The 14,979-nt window shown below is 38.0% G+C and overlaps 1 protein-coding gene across 2 annotated transcripts in view; it reads right to left on the bottom strand.

The window, feature by feature from the left end:
* Window positions 1-14,979, bottom strand: part of PHKA1 (phosphorylase kinase regulatory subunit alpha 1) — a 173,072-nt gene that overhangs the window by 125,635 nt on the left and 32,458 nt on the right. For both annotated transcript variants that reach the window (XM_052663860.1, XM_052663862.1), the window contains exons 7-12: window positions 11,114-11,212; window positions 10,040-10,186; window positions 8,819-8,872; window positions 7,092-7,214; window positions 2,764-2,859; window positions 1,750-1,857 (exon numbers count right to left, since the gene is read on the bottom strand). In XM_052663860.1, the coding sequence (XP_052519820.1) occupies window positions 1,750-1,857; window positions 2,764-2,859; window positions 7,092-7,214; window positions 8,819-8,872; window positions 10,040-10,186; window positions 11,114-11,212 (627 nt within the window). The remainder of the gene's footprint in view (window positions 1-1,749; window positions 1,858-2,763; window positions 2,860-7,091; window positions 7,215-8,818; window positions 8,873-10,039; window positions 10,187-11,113; window positions 11,213-14,979) is intronic.

Below are 14,979 nucleotides of genomic sequence, written 5' to 3'. Positions count from 1 at the left end.
GAAATAGATGGGGAAACAGTGGAAACAGTGTCAGACTTTATTTTTTGGGGCTCCAAAATCACTGCAGATGGTGACTGCAGCCATGAAATTAAAAGATACTTACTCCTTGGAAGAAAAGTTATGACCAACCTAGATGGCATATTGAAAAGCAGAGACATTACTTTGCCAACTAAGGTCCGTCTAGTCAAGGCTATGGTTTTTCCTGTGGTCATGTATGGATGTGAGAGTGGGACTGTGAAGAAGGCTGAGCACTGAAGAATTGATGCTTTCGAACTGTGGTGTTGGAGAAGACTCTCAAGAGTCCCTTGGACTGCAAGGAGATCCAACCAGGCCATTCTGAAGGAGATCAACCCTGGGATTTCTTTGGAAGGAATGATGCTAAAGCTGAAACTCCAGTACTTTGGCCACCTCATGCGAAGAGTTGACTCATTGGAAAAGACTCTGATGCTGGGAGGGATTGGGGGCAGGAGGAGAAGGGGACGACAGAGGATGAGATGGCTGGATGGCATCACTGACTCGATGGACGTGAGTCTGAGTGAACTCTGGGAGTTGGTGATGGACAGGGAGGCCTGGCGTGCTGTGATTCATGGGGTTGCAGAGAGTTGGACACGATTGGGCGACTGAACTGAAGTGAATCCTGTAATGCCTGGGTTATAGCTTATATGATAACCTTTAATGGGGAAGTAGATTTGTCAACAATTCTGGAAGACTCTGAGAAAGGGAAAGCTTCTTATGGCTCAAAATGTCACAAATAAGCTGAACATAAAGTAAGAAATTCCTAAGTGCTTCGTTAAGAACTGTATCAACAGAGTTTAATGTAAAGAACTTATAAAGGGCCCCTTATCAACAAACAAACAAAACACTATGATGCTCATAAACACTTGTCATGGTACCTAAAATTTTCTCATCAGTTTATTCAATTAAAGAATGAAACATGTTGCTTGGAAAAGTTAGCACTTAACTCCATTAAGTCATTACAGAAAAAAAGTGAAAGTGTTAGTCACGCAGTTGTGTCTGACTTTTTGTGACCCCATGGACTATAGCCCACCAGGCTTCTCTGTCCATGAAATTCTCCAGGCAAGAATACTCGAGTGGGCAGCCATTCCCTTCTCCAGGGGATCTTTGTAACCCAGGAATTGAATCCGGGTCTCTTGTATCGCAGGCAGATTCTTTACCATCTGAGCCACCAGGGATAAATCATTACTATCCAAGAACAATTATGTTCACAGTCACCAGACAAGGCACCACGGGGCATTTCCAGCCTGGTCTCAGAGCAACTTCAAGTACAGTACCAGGGTAGGAAGCCCTGGGCAAGCATGAGGGACATGGTTACCAGGGGGAAAGATTTTTTTTTTTTAGGGAGAAAGATTTTTGCCAAGGATTGGCCATGTTCCCACTCTGGAACTGGAGGAAATTTTGTAATTAAGGCAGAACACAAAAGGCTACTCACAAATATTGTTGTTGTTTAGTCGCTGAGGCGTGTCTGACTCTTTTGCAACCCATGGATTGTAGCCTGCCAGGCTCCTCTGTCCATGGGTTTTCCCAGGCAAGAATACTGGAGTGGGTTGCATTTCCTTCTCCAGGGAACCTTCCTGACCCAGGAATTGAACCTCAGTCTCCTGCACTGGCAGGCAGATTCTTATGACTGAGCCACCAGGGAAACTTGCACTCACAAATGAGTTCCTGACAAATCTGTTTGTTACGGTGACTGAAGCAGAAAAGTAGAAGAGCCTTGAAGTTTCCCCTTACCTCTGCCATCAAGCTTCCTAAAATGTATAGAGACTGTCCCCACATATGAGGCAGTTTGCCCATGGGGACTCGGTCCACAGTGTGAGGATTTTTATATTCTTCATCAACCTAAATTACAAAAGATAACAAGTTAAAGAAAAAGAAGGTTTAAGATACTAGACAACAAAAAGGGTGAGTTTGGACTGTCATTCATATTCTATAAAACAGTCACATATGCAATACACTACGAAGTCAAGCACTATGATAGCAGTCTAGGACAGTACTTCTCTAACTGTATGCACCACCTGAGGGTCTGGTCCAAAGGCAGATTCTGACTGAGTAGATGTGGGGGAAGGCCTTAAATCTGCATTTATAACAAGCTCTCAGGTGATGCTGCTGATGTTTCTAGGAGCTTAGTCCATTCAACCCCACTAGCATGGAAGACTGCATCTCTCCCCCAGCTAATGTTCTGCAATGGGAGACAAGGAACAATGGTAATCCCGACTGGCATTTTGAGAAAATGGAGACATACTTCATTTTCCAAGCCCGATCTACTCTATTAATCACAGATGACTATATCACAGCAGAAAATATCAAATACTGAGCGTTCACACAGAACTTCACTCTAGTTCAGCCTACTGATCTCCATGCCATTCTCAACTTTAAAGTTTGATTAAAAAAATAATCTCTGAATAATTTATTTAAAAAAAATTGAGATATAGCTGACATATAAAAAGGCCATATGTATTTAGCATATGCATCTTGATGAGCTTGAGGATAAATATACACCCATGAAACTACCATTGAAAGGTTTGGTCTTGCCCTCATCTCACTCAGCAACGGTACCATAACCAGGCCTGCTTTAAAACTTTATTTTCAAAGGAATAAAATAATATTTTTATTGTCCTATACCTAAAGACAGACTCTAGAACATTAAAATCAAAAGATTAAAATTCATTTGAGTCAGACAAGGCAGTCCTTTTGAGGTACTGCTTCTCTTCCCCCAGCTCCATATTAGGGCACTGTCGAGCTCACCTTGTCAGGAGGAACACTGTACAACTCCGGCAGAAGTGGGACTCCATTTTTGCCCTTGATGAGGACTGCTTCAAGAGCCTCTCTGTATTCTTGAACCTGTAGATAAAAGAAAAGGAGAACAAAGTTTATAGAGAATTACCTTTGGGGAGCTAGAAGAGGGTTGTAGCCAAAGAAGATTCTATTGTAAAGGAATGTATTCACCTAGAGAAAGGGAGAAGAAAGGGAAGTAGCATTTACTAAATGCTTATTAGAGGTCAGATATTATGCTAGGAGTTTTGCATATGTTAATGGATTTAACTTTAATAACCATCCAGGTATGTGTAATTAAAGCCTATTTACAGGGAAATTAAGGCTCAAGGAAGTTATGAGCTTGTGGAAGATGACACAGCCAGTGCAAGGTTGAGTCTAGATTTGAGTCCAAGTCAACCTGCCTCCATGGGTTTTATCCACTATGTACTAAGCTAAGTACAGCTTATTGACTGTACATGTAATTGCTTTTAAAACTGTATTGCCCCTGCTAAATTAAGTTTCTATTATGATCAAGTTTACATTTTTTGCTTAACAATTTGCTGTAGATTAGTAATACATAAAAAGTAAAATAAAAACCACTATAATTTATGGTGGAAAAAATATACAGTCAGTTCTGCTGTAATAGTTGTTTTGAAAGCACAAATGTGTTCCAATGCATTTGATATATTAGTGAACGATTTGAGCATAACATAAATTTCATATCTGCTTATGCACAATTTCAACCTGAGAATGCACTCAGCTGAAAGGAGTCTTGTAAGAATACACAACACACACACACATATACACACCTCAGGAGAACCGTGAAACACAATGCATATGTGGTATTATAACTTTCCATCCAATTTTAAGTAACTCTCCTTCTACAACTCTCCAGCTGCACTTATGGTCACTTTGGCTACATGGCTCTGTGCCTTTCCTTCTACTTAATTTCCCCCTCTATTCCCGCCTCGGCTTATTTTTATTCTTCTCTGCTTAATATTCTTTTTTTTCCCCTCTTAAACTATCTCTTGAGCTATGGCTCAGTTGGTAAAGAATCCGCCTGCAATGCAGGAGACCCCAGTTCGATTCCTGGGTTGGGAAGATGCCCTGGAAAAGGAATAGGCTACCAACTCCAGTGTTCTTGGGCTTCCCTTGTGGCTCAGCTGGTAAAGAATCTGCCTGCAATGCAGGAGACCTGGGTTTGATCCCTGGGTTGGGCTTCCCTTGTGGCTCAGCTGGTAAAGAATCTGCCTGCAATGCAGGAGACCTGGGTTTGATCCCTGGGTTGGGAAGATCCCCTGGAGAAGGGAAAGGCTACCCACTCCAGTATTCTGGCCTGGAGTATAGTCCATGGGGTCGCAGAGTCAGACACAACTGTGTGACTTTCACTTTCACGCTCTCTCTCTTTTCTTCTCTTCCTCTGGCACATGGAGTAGCAAGCATGCGAGCCCTGTGAGGTGCACATACTCACAAAACAGCTGTTTTTCAAGTACAAGGGCTATATCTTTGTGGTATTTATGTATTTCTTAAACATTTAACATGTATAAAGCTGTGGTACTGCTTTTTCAGTTATGAGAAAACCAAACACTAAAAATTATATTTGAAATATGAAACAAGTTAATCCAAAATTTTAATAATAAATTAAATTTAATAAATGTTTTAATAGTAGCATAATATTTTATATGCATGATCTCTAACTTAACATTTCCTTCTTGTTGGACATTTAAATTATCACCAGACTTAATTTGTATGAATGTAATAGTGATGAGCAGAATTGTATGTAAATGTATGCTATTTGCAAAATAGTTTTCTTAGAATATAATTTTTGAAAGAGGAATGAATGAATGCTTTAAAGCCACTAATGTCTATTTGTGGTACTGTTTTTATTAGGTTCCTATCATTTTGTATATATTTCTGAGAAACTTTTTAAGTGTTGTTCCCAGACCACATTTTCCCACAAACCCTACAGTTTTTACTTCTTGAATATGCAGAGCATGGTAATTTTTAGGTAACATATGTGTCTCATTATAGCCAAACTGACTGTACCTTGCACTTATCACGTCTTCATCTGTGGAAGTCAAAGAATATTAGTGCTATACAGTTCTTCAGTGAAGAGAGAAAAATTATTCTCATCATATGTACAGGCATATCTTGTTTTATTATACTTTATTATGCTTCACAGATACTGCGTTTTTTTGTTGTGTTTGTTTTTACAAACTGAAGGTTTGTAGCAACCCTGCATTGCTCAAGTCTACTGGCACCATTTTTTCAACAGCATTTGCTCATTTTGTGTCTGTGTGTCATGTTTTTTGGGATTCTCACAGTATCTCAAAGCATGTAAAAGCAAAAGATTATGACCTATGGAAGGCTCAGATGATGCTTATTATTTTTTAGCAATAAACTATTTCTAATCAAGGTATATACATTGTTTTTTCTTTTAGCCATAAAATGCTATTATATACTTAATAGAATGTAGGATAAACATAACTTTTATAAGTACTGGGAAACAAAAAAAATTCATATTACTTGCTTTATTGACATATTTGCAGTCTTTATGCTGGTCTGGAACTGAACCTGCGCATCTCTGAGGTATGCCTGCACAGAGAAACTAAAGAAGTCAATGACAGTACCTAGGCTACTCAGTGGTCAGTAGCAACGTTGGGAAAAGAAAAGAATAAAAAAGAATCCAGGACTTCCAACTCTTTTCTTCCTCCCAAGAGTTTAAAAAACCTAAATGTGTTTATACTCGGTTGGCACATTTAACAAATAAATCTTTCTTTGAGCAAGCACAGTTTTTGATGAGTTATTTTGTAGAATTTGAAAAGGACTGAAAAAAATGGTAGAATCAAAATAGGGTGGTCAAGATAAGGCAGGTATTTCTATTATTGTTTTTCTTGCTCAAAAAAATATACTCTATAATTTACTAAAGCTTAGAGAAATAACCCTTTGTGCCCCTGAAACTTTGGTGTAACTCTATTATTTAAACTCACATTGGTAGTTGCAGACTACTATTGGCCAAAACATTCAAATTACACAAAGCTGTGTTTTATGTAACTGAGTAAAATGAATTCCAAATGTGTTGTTTTTACATCCAAGTTTAGAACACAGCCAATTTGCAGAATGCCTGACATTAAAGTTACTTGATTAAATTGTCTAGTCTCACTGTTTTCCAACGATGGTTTCTGAACTACTTTATTTGTGTAGCTAAAAAAGCAATGATGACTGTGTTTTGGGGGGTGAGGACAGGGTATAACTGGGTTGCTGTTTTGTTTTGTTTGCTTAAGTCAGAACATCATTTCCAAGATTTGTTTTTTAAAAAGACATATAAAGTCAGGAGGTAAATTCAAGTATTTCTGATGACTAAGGCAAATAGACAGGGCTTGCTATTCTGCTTTCTATATTTACTAAAAGTCAAGTCTGAGTGATAGCAATATCTAGGTCTTCTAACTCTTGTTTTTAAACACTATTTTGTATTGGGGTATACAGCTGGTTAACAATATTGTGATATTTCAGGTGAACAGTGAAAGGACTCAGCCATACATTATACATGTACCCATTCTTCCCCAAACTATCTCCCATCCAGGCTTCCACATAACATTGAGCAGATTTCCCTGTGCTATACAGTAGGACCTTGGTTATCCATTTTAAAATATAGCAGTGTTTTTCTAGGTCTTTTAACTCTTTTTGTTGGGGGAGGAATGTAGTCAAAATTTTACTTTTTTCGATTACTTAATTTAATTGGAGGATAATTACTTTACAATATTATGATGGTTTTTGCCATACATCAATGTGAATTTGCCACAGATATTTATGTTTCCCCCATCCTGAACTCCCCTTCCACCTCCCTTCCTACTCTGTCCCTCTGGGTTGTCCCAGAGCACTGGTTTTTGGTGCCCTGCTTCATGCATCAAACTTGCACTGTTCATCTGTTTTACATCTGGTAATGTACATGTTTCAGTGCTATTCTCTAACACAGTACCCTCAACTACTAGTCTCTAGGAAAGTGGTACTTAACCTTTTGGGAACCAGGGACCAGTTTTGTGGAAAAGAATTTTTCCACAGACCTAGGGGCATGTGGTGGTTTCGGGATGATTCAAGTGCATTATATTTGTTGCATACTTTATTTCTAGTATTATTACATCAGCTTTACCTTGGCTCATCAGGCATTGGATCCTGGAGGTCAGGGACCCCTGTGAAGACAACTGTGTGTCCTCCCTATTAGGAAGACTTCCATTTGGGCATAAGGTCAGCACAGTCATTAACTGAAAGAGGAAGATGTAATAACAATCTGCTGAAAAGCCCTTTCCCCAGCGCATTACCTGTTCTGCATTGCCACTAAAGACCCCATCAAGGATAAAGTATGTCCAGAACAATGGCCATTCACACTCAATGTTTTCAAATAACTTCAGCTCAGCTGGTTCATAGTACAGACGATTGGGATCCTAGTAAAGACAAGAAACAAAGTCTGTCTTATTACTCCAAGATCAGACTATATCTTTAGTTCAGAGGTATTACAACACAGTCTTTCATCACTAATAGTTTGTTTCAGAGAAGGCAGCTCACATACACACTCTCCTCCTTTAGCAAATACTGGTGGCTCAGACAGTAGAGTCCGTCTGCAATGCAAGAGACCTGGCTTCAATCCCTGGGTTGGGAAGATCTCCTGGAAAAGGAAATGGCTACCCAATCCAGTATTCTTGCTTGGAGAATTCCATGGACAGAAGAGCGTGGCGGCCAACAGTTCATGGGGTCACAAAGAGTTGGATGTGACTGAGCGACTAACACTTTGTCATATGGTTCTAACTAGTAGAACTAGGATAAAAATGATACTACAGGCAGATATATGAGGAAGTGAGACTAATTTGTAACAACCTTGAGTCTGGTTTTGTACTTGTTAACTTTGAGTTAGTAGCAGAACATACAAATAAAAATGTTTAGAAGGACAGCAAGTTGGGAATCATCCTTGAAGATGTGACTCATGAAACACAAGTTATAGCTGTAGTACCTATATACAATGAATAAGCAGCCCAAGAACAGAAACTCGCTAAATCCTCAGTTTGGTGAAGGAGAACAGAAAGAGGAGAAAAATTAGGGTGGCATTGAGTTGGGGAAATTAAAATAGGAAAATAATTTCAAGAAAATGTAGTGGTAGGTAACATCAAACCTATTTTTATTGTGTTTTTTTCAGTGTCTATAGTGAAATCAGTAAAATCTAGTTATAGTCCATAAAACTATATAAAACTATCTATCATCCATTGTAATTTGGATTATGATTTGAATAAAATTAAATTCATCTAAAAAAAGAGAGTAAGGACTGAGAAAATGCTACTAGATTGGTTACTCAGGAGATTATGATGATATTTCAGAGTACAATTTTAATAGATTAGTGGGGGCAGAAGTCAAAAGGCCTAAAGTATAACATGGAAGAGAGGAAGTAAACCAGAAGAGTTTGAGCTCAGTAATTAAAAAAATTATAATGGCTCTCAACCAGCTGACCTGAGCTACATTGCCAATGAAAGTAATTAACAATCACTCATTCTCTTTTTAATAATACTTAATTTTCTTCATTGATATTTCCAAGGAAAATTTTTGACAAGTGGAACAAAAGAAAGTTAACTTTTCAAGATCAAGTACTGTTTAGAATTAATCAACTGCAAAAGGTGGAAGGGATCCAAAAGGATCTACTGACAAAAAGAGTTTTCCTTTGTAATTATTGAATATTTCAGGAGGAATACTTTGAGACTATGTAAATATTCTGTTTCTGCTAAAATTTTCATCCAGTGATTTAGGCATCCATCAGTAGCTCTCTCCTGAAACTAAACAAGAGGTGGAAGGATGTACACTTTCCTCTATTTTATTTAATATGGAACAGCTCACAGAGAAAACCTGGCAACTAATTCCCCAAAAGGCAGCAAGCATCAGTCATTGTTACCCTGTTTAGTAATTATTTGAAGTAATATTGATGAGATACATATTTTCTCTGAATGAAGCTGCAGTTAGTAGTGACCATTCTATCTTGGACTCATTTTGGGGAAAACAAACCTACCTCTTTAGGAGTTTTATATCCATCTCGTAGAAAGCGACAACAACCATAACGACCCTGGAAATGCAGAGGAAACAAGTAAGAAGACGTACATTGGTACAGCAATAAAATTAATCAGAAATGCATCCTCTACAACAGCTACATGTGCCAACCTTTCAACCACATAGAAATTATACCTAAAAAATAATTTTAAAAAACTCTGATATCAGTCCAGCAACAGAAACCAATTTCAGCAATGTGATTTCAAGTGAGGGCTAAGTTATAGGCTCTTCCCCAAAGCAAAGTTCTTATTTTATCTTCTCCATGGCTTTCGACCATCGGCTAAGTCTATGACAGCCCAATTACGAACCTATGTGGTTCTGCTCACACAGTTCTTACAAGACCGCAGTTTTTTGTTTTTAAAGGAAACACATTTAAAAATTTTTGAGATCATTTGAGACTTACAGAAGAGTTCCAAAAACAGTACAGAGTCCCCATATTTCCTTCAACCATGGTCCCCTAATGTTAATATCTTATATAACCACAGAACATTTTGTGGTTTCTGTTCTTTAGTCGCCAAGTCATGTCCCACTCTTTTGTGGCCCAACAGGCTCCTCTGTCCATGGGATTTCCCAGGCAAGAATACTGGAGTGGGTTGCCATTTGCTTCTCCAGGGGATCTTCCTGACCCAGGAATTAAACCTGCATCTCCTGCATTGGCAGGCATATTCTTTCCCACTGAGTCATCTGGGAAGCCCATAGGACATTCACCAAGACTAAAAAACTAACCTTGGTACAACACTACTAACCAAAGTACATAACTTATTTGGATTTCACCAGACTTTTCATTAAGGCTTTTTTTCTGTTCCAGTATCCAGTTTAGGGTCCCACTGCATTTAGCTGTCACGTTTCCTTAGTCTCTTCTAATCTGTGACCATTCTTCAGTCTTTCCTTGTTTTTCATCATCTCAGCGTTTTTGAAGAGCATCTGCCAGTTATTTTGTAGCATGTCCCTGAATTTGACTTGAGGTACTGCATTCTTGGGAAGGACATCACAGAGGTGCTAGGCACTTCCCAGTGCACTGTATCACGGCATATACATGATATTACTATTACTTATTACTGGTGATGTTAACTCTGATTGCTTGGTTAAATCACTGACACAGGCCACATTCAAGGCCCACAAAGATACTAATTTTGCCTTAAAATTAGAGCCTTAAAGAAAAGAAAGGCACATATGGACATACTTGAAGCTTGGTGATGATTTCCTGTTTTGTGAGCTCCACCAACTGGTTATCCTCTACTGCAAAGGCTGGGAAGGAAATAACTGAAAGTAAACTAGCATCAACTTCTTTAGATGTTGAAGCCCGGGGGAGTATTGAATTAAGGATAGACTGAAAGAAAGGAAAGAAAGGAAGTCAAATGTAGCGCATTAGTAAGTGGCCTGGGATTATAAAACTAATAGCTTTAATTTTAAAAGATTTATGTTGAAGAAAATAATTTTAATGAAAATCTAAAAATGATTCAATAGTGAGAGCTTAGAAGACTAGCTACTTCTATAAATCATTCCTTGTCTTAATCATTCTCTCAGTGTTTCCTAATCTTGATTTTTAAGTAGCTGCCAATGGATAAAGAATATTCTAAGCATCATTTTTCTACCCATAATCCTGCTGCTCCATTAACAACTATTTAAGCATAAATATAGCTACTGGGAAGCAGGATATAGAGAGCTTAGCTCCTATATCCCCCAAATTTATCTTCTCATTTGAAAATTTTGCATTTTTAAAATTAGAAAGTAAGATTATATTCACTAGAACACCATGGGGGTCCAATCAGGGTTTGAAGAAGATAGGAAAAGCCATACTGTCAATGACAAGAACCTTTATCTTTCAATATATGAAGTAATCTTAAACAAAACTGAAGATATGCATTTACCATGTAAACAATCTAATTTCCAAACATATAACCCTAACGCCAATGGGGACAAGAGAAATTCAGAACCAATATCAAGAAGAACACTCAAAATCTATCACCTCTTGTTCTCTTGGTATATTTAGAAACGGAGATACAATAGAGGATAATTTCATACACTGTGATGGGATCCCTTTATAATGTTGGGTGAGAGAACAGGACTATGATCTCTGCTATAGCTCATGCCACATCAGGTTTATCTCTATAGGATGCTTAATAAGACATTTTTGGCACATGATAATAAATCATATTATGTATTCTCATTCAGTTCTCCTTATTCTAAAGCTCATGCTAAATTTGAGTCTGAGTAAAAATATATTTTTCTATAATATGGTCCATTATCCTCTTACCTGGCAGTGTTGTACTTCATCAGCTAGGACATGGATAACTGACTGAGGCCCACCTTTCACACCAAACAGGTCCAGTTCATCTAATGCTTCCAGGGCTGCCTTTGAGGAACAAAGGAGGAAAGGACAACTTTAGCATTATAAAGACGTATATTTCTTATCCTTCTATCCTGGTATCATATCAATGCACATGATGTCATACTAAATACGTTTAGCAGAACAGAAAATATAATAACATTCTTTATTCACAGGGGTCTCTTAGTTTTGTTTTGTTTTGTTTTTTGGTCTCCCAAATTGTCCCAGAGACATTTGAGATGGAGGTTGTAGTCATACTTTCATGATTAAAAACCCTCAACAAATTCAGTATAGAAGGAACACATGTCAACATAATAAAGGCCATATACAACAAACCCACAGCGAATTCAATGGTGAAAAATTGGAAGTTTTCCTGTAAGATAAAAGCAAGGCAAGGGTGCCCACTCTCAGCACTCTGAAGTGCTACTTCAACATAGTACTGGAAGGCCTAGCTAAAGCAATTAGCCAAGAAAAAGAAATAAAAGATATCCAAATCAGAAAGAAAGCACTGAGATTGTCATTATTTGTGGATGATATGATCTCATATATAGAAAACCCTAGACTCAACCAACAATCTATCAGAATTAATCAACAAATTCAGTAAATTTTCAGGATATAAAACAAAAAAACAGAAATCAGTGGTGTTTTCTGTACAGTAATGACAAAATATCCAAAAAATAAATAAAAGTATCACATTCACAATAGCATCACCAGCAATAAAATACTTAAGAATAGATTTAACTGAAGAGGTGAAAGATCTGTACAATGAAAACTACAATACTTTGATGAAAGAAATTGAAGACAAAAACAAATGAAGATATCGCCATGTACATGGATCAGAAGAATTAATATTGTTAAACTGTTTATACTACCCCGTCATCTATAGATCCAATGTAATCTGTATAAAAATTCCAATGGCATTTTTCACAGGAAAAAAAACCCCTAAAATTTGTAAGGAATTACAAAAGACACCATATAGCCAAGGCAATTATCAAAAAGAAAAACAATGCTGAAGGCATCATACATCCTGATTTCAAACTATGCTACCAAGCTATAGTTATTAAAACAGTATGATATAGGCATTAAAGTAGACACACAAACTGATAAAACAGAATAGAGAGCCCAGAAATAAATCTCTGTATTTACAGTCAATTAATATTTTATAAGGGAGCCAGGAACACTCAATGAGAAAAGGATAGTCTCTTCAACAAATGGTTTTGGAAAATTGGATAATCACACACAGAACAATGAAATTGGACCCCTATCTTACACCACACACACAAATTAACTCAAAATGGATTAACATAAGACCTGATAAACATAAAACTCCTTCACATTGGTCTTGGCAATGATTTTTTTAGATATGACACCAAAATTATAAGCAACAAAAGCAAAAATCAATACAAGGGACTACATCAAACTAAAAAGCTTCTATACAACAAAAGAAACAATCAAAAAGATGAAAAAGAACTGCTAAAGACAGACCCTCTAGTCATCTGTTGCAATCCAAGGTCTGTCCATGTGGTAGGCGATACCGAGGTTTTGCTGAGTCAGAGATCTTTGTTGTGTTCTTATGCACTGGCTTTTGGAACTCAAGTAAAGGCCCTTTCATTTTGGGTGAAATTCCTGTTGGTAGAGTGGACCTAGACTGGTCTTTGGAGAGAGATCAAGCCCTGAGCCTTCAGAGTGGGAGCACTGACTCCAAGACCCTAGCCAACCAGAGAACTAACCCTTCAGTTCAGTTCAGTCACTCAGTTGTGTCTGACTCTTTGTGACCCCATGAATTGCAGCACGCCAGGCTGCCCTGTCCATCACCAACTCCTGCAGTTCATCCAAACTCATGTCCATTGAGTCGGTGATACCATCCAACCATCTCATCCTCTGTCGTCCCCTTCTCCTGCCCTCAATCTTTCCCAGCATCAGGGGCTTTTCCAATGAGTCAGTTCTTCCCATCAGGTGGCCAAATTATTGGAGTTTCAGCGTCAACATCAGTCCTTCCAAAGAACACTCAGGACTGATCTCCTTTAGGATGGACTGGTTGGATCTCCTTGAAGTCCAAGGGATTCTCAAGAGTTTTCTCCAACACCACAGTTCAAAGGCATCAATTCTTCAGTGCTCAGCTTTCTTCATAGTCCAACTCTCACATCCATACATGACCACTGGAAAAACCACAGCTTTGACTAGACGGAACTCTGTTGAAAAAGTAATGTCTCTGCTTTTTAATATGCTGTCTAGGTTGGTCATAACTTTCCTTCCAAGCAGTAAGCATCTTTTAATTTCATGGCTACAGTCATCATCTGCAGTGATTTTGGAGCCCCCAAAATAAAGTCAGCTACTGTTTCCACTGTTTCCCCATCTATTTGCCATGAAGTGATGGGACTGGATGCCATGATCTTCGTTTTCTGAATGTTGAGCTTTAAGCCAACTTTTTCACTCTCCTCTTTCACTTTCATCAAGAGGCTCTTTAGCTCCTCTTCACTTCCTGCCATAAGGGTGGTGTCATCTGCACATCTGAGGTTATTGATATTTCTCCCGGCAATCTTGATTCCAGCTTGTGCTTCCTCCAGCCCAGCATTTCTCATGCTGTATTCTGCATAGAAGTTAAATAAGCAGGTTGACAATATACAGCCTTGACATACTCCTTTTCCTACTTGGAACCAGTTTATTGTTCCATGTCCAGTTCTAACTGTTGCTTCCTGACCTGCATATAGGTTTCTCAAGAGGCAGGTCAGGTGGTCTGATATTCCCATCTCTTTCAGAATTTTCCACAGTTTATTTTGATCCACACAGTCAAAGGTTTTGGCATAGTCAATAAAGCAGAAATAGATGTTTTTTCTGGAACTCTCTCACTTTTTCGATGATCCAGTGGATGTTGGCAGTTTGATCTCTGGTTCCTCTGCCTTTTCTAAAACCAGCTTGAACATCTGGAATTTCACAGTTCATGTATTGCTGAAGCGTGGCTTGGAGAATTTTGAGCATTACTTTACTAGTGTGTGAGATGAGTGCAATTGTAGAGGAAGGGACAATTCCAAACTCATTCTACAAGGCCACCATCACCCTGATACCAAGACCAGACGAAGACAACATACAAAAAAGAAAACTACAGGCCAATATTACTGATGAACATTGATGCAAAAATCTTCAACAAAATTTTAGCAAACAGGATTCAGCAACACATCAAAAAGCTCATACACCATGATCAAGTTGGGTTTATTCCAGGAATGCAAGGATTTTTCAATATATGCAAATCAATCAATGTGATATACTATATTAACAAATTGAAAGATAAAAACCATATGATAATCTCAATTTGATGCAGAAAAATCCTTTGACAAAATACAGCACCCATTTATGATTAAAACTCTTCAAAAAATGGGCATAGAAGGAACCTACCTCAACATAGTAAAGGCCTTACATGCTAAGCCCACAACAAACATTATTCTCAAGGTGAAAACTGAAAGCATTCTCCCTAAGATGAGGAACAAGACAAGGGTGTCCACTTTCACCTCTATTATTCAACATAGTTCTGGAAGTCCTAGCTACAGCAATCAGAGAAGAAAAAGAAATAAAAGGAATCCAGATCAGAAAAGAACAAGTAAAGCTCTCACTGTTTGCAGATGACATGATACTGTACATAGAAAACCCTAAAGATAATATCAGAAAATTACTAGAGCTAATTAGTGAATTTAGCAAAGTTGCAGGATACAAAATCAATGCACAGGAATCACCTGCATTTCTATATACTAACAATGAAAAATCAGAAAGAGAAATTAAGGAATCAATCCCATTCACCA

This window comes from Budorcas taxicolor, chromosome X, assembly GCF_023091745.1.
Source record: "Budorcas taxicolor isolate Tak-1 chromosome X, Takin1.1, whole genome shotgun sequence".
Classification (NCBI taxonomy): domain Eukaryota; kingdom Metazoa; phylum Chordata; class Mammalia; order Artiodactyla; family Bovidae; genus Budorcas; species Budorcas taxicolor.
The sequence above is the reverse complement of the archived record's forward strand: the minus strand, read 5'-3'. Positions and strand labels throughout refer to the sequence as shown.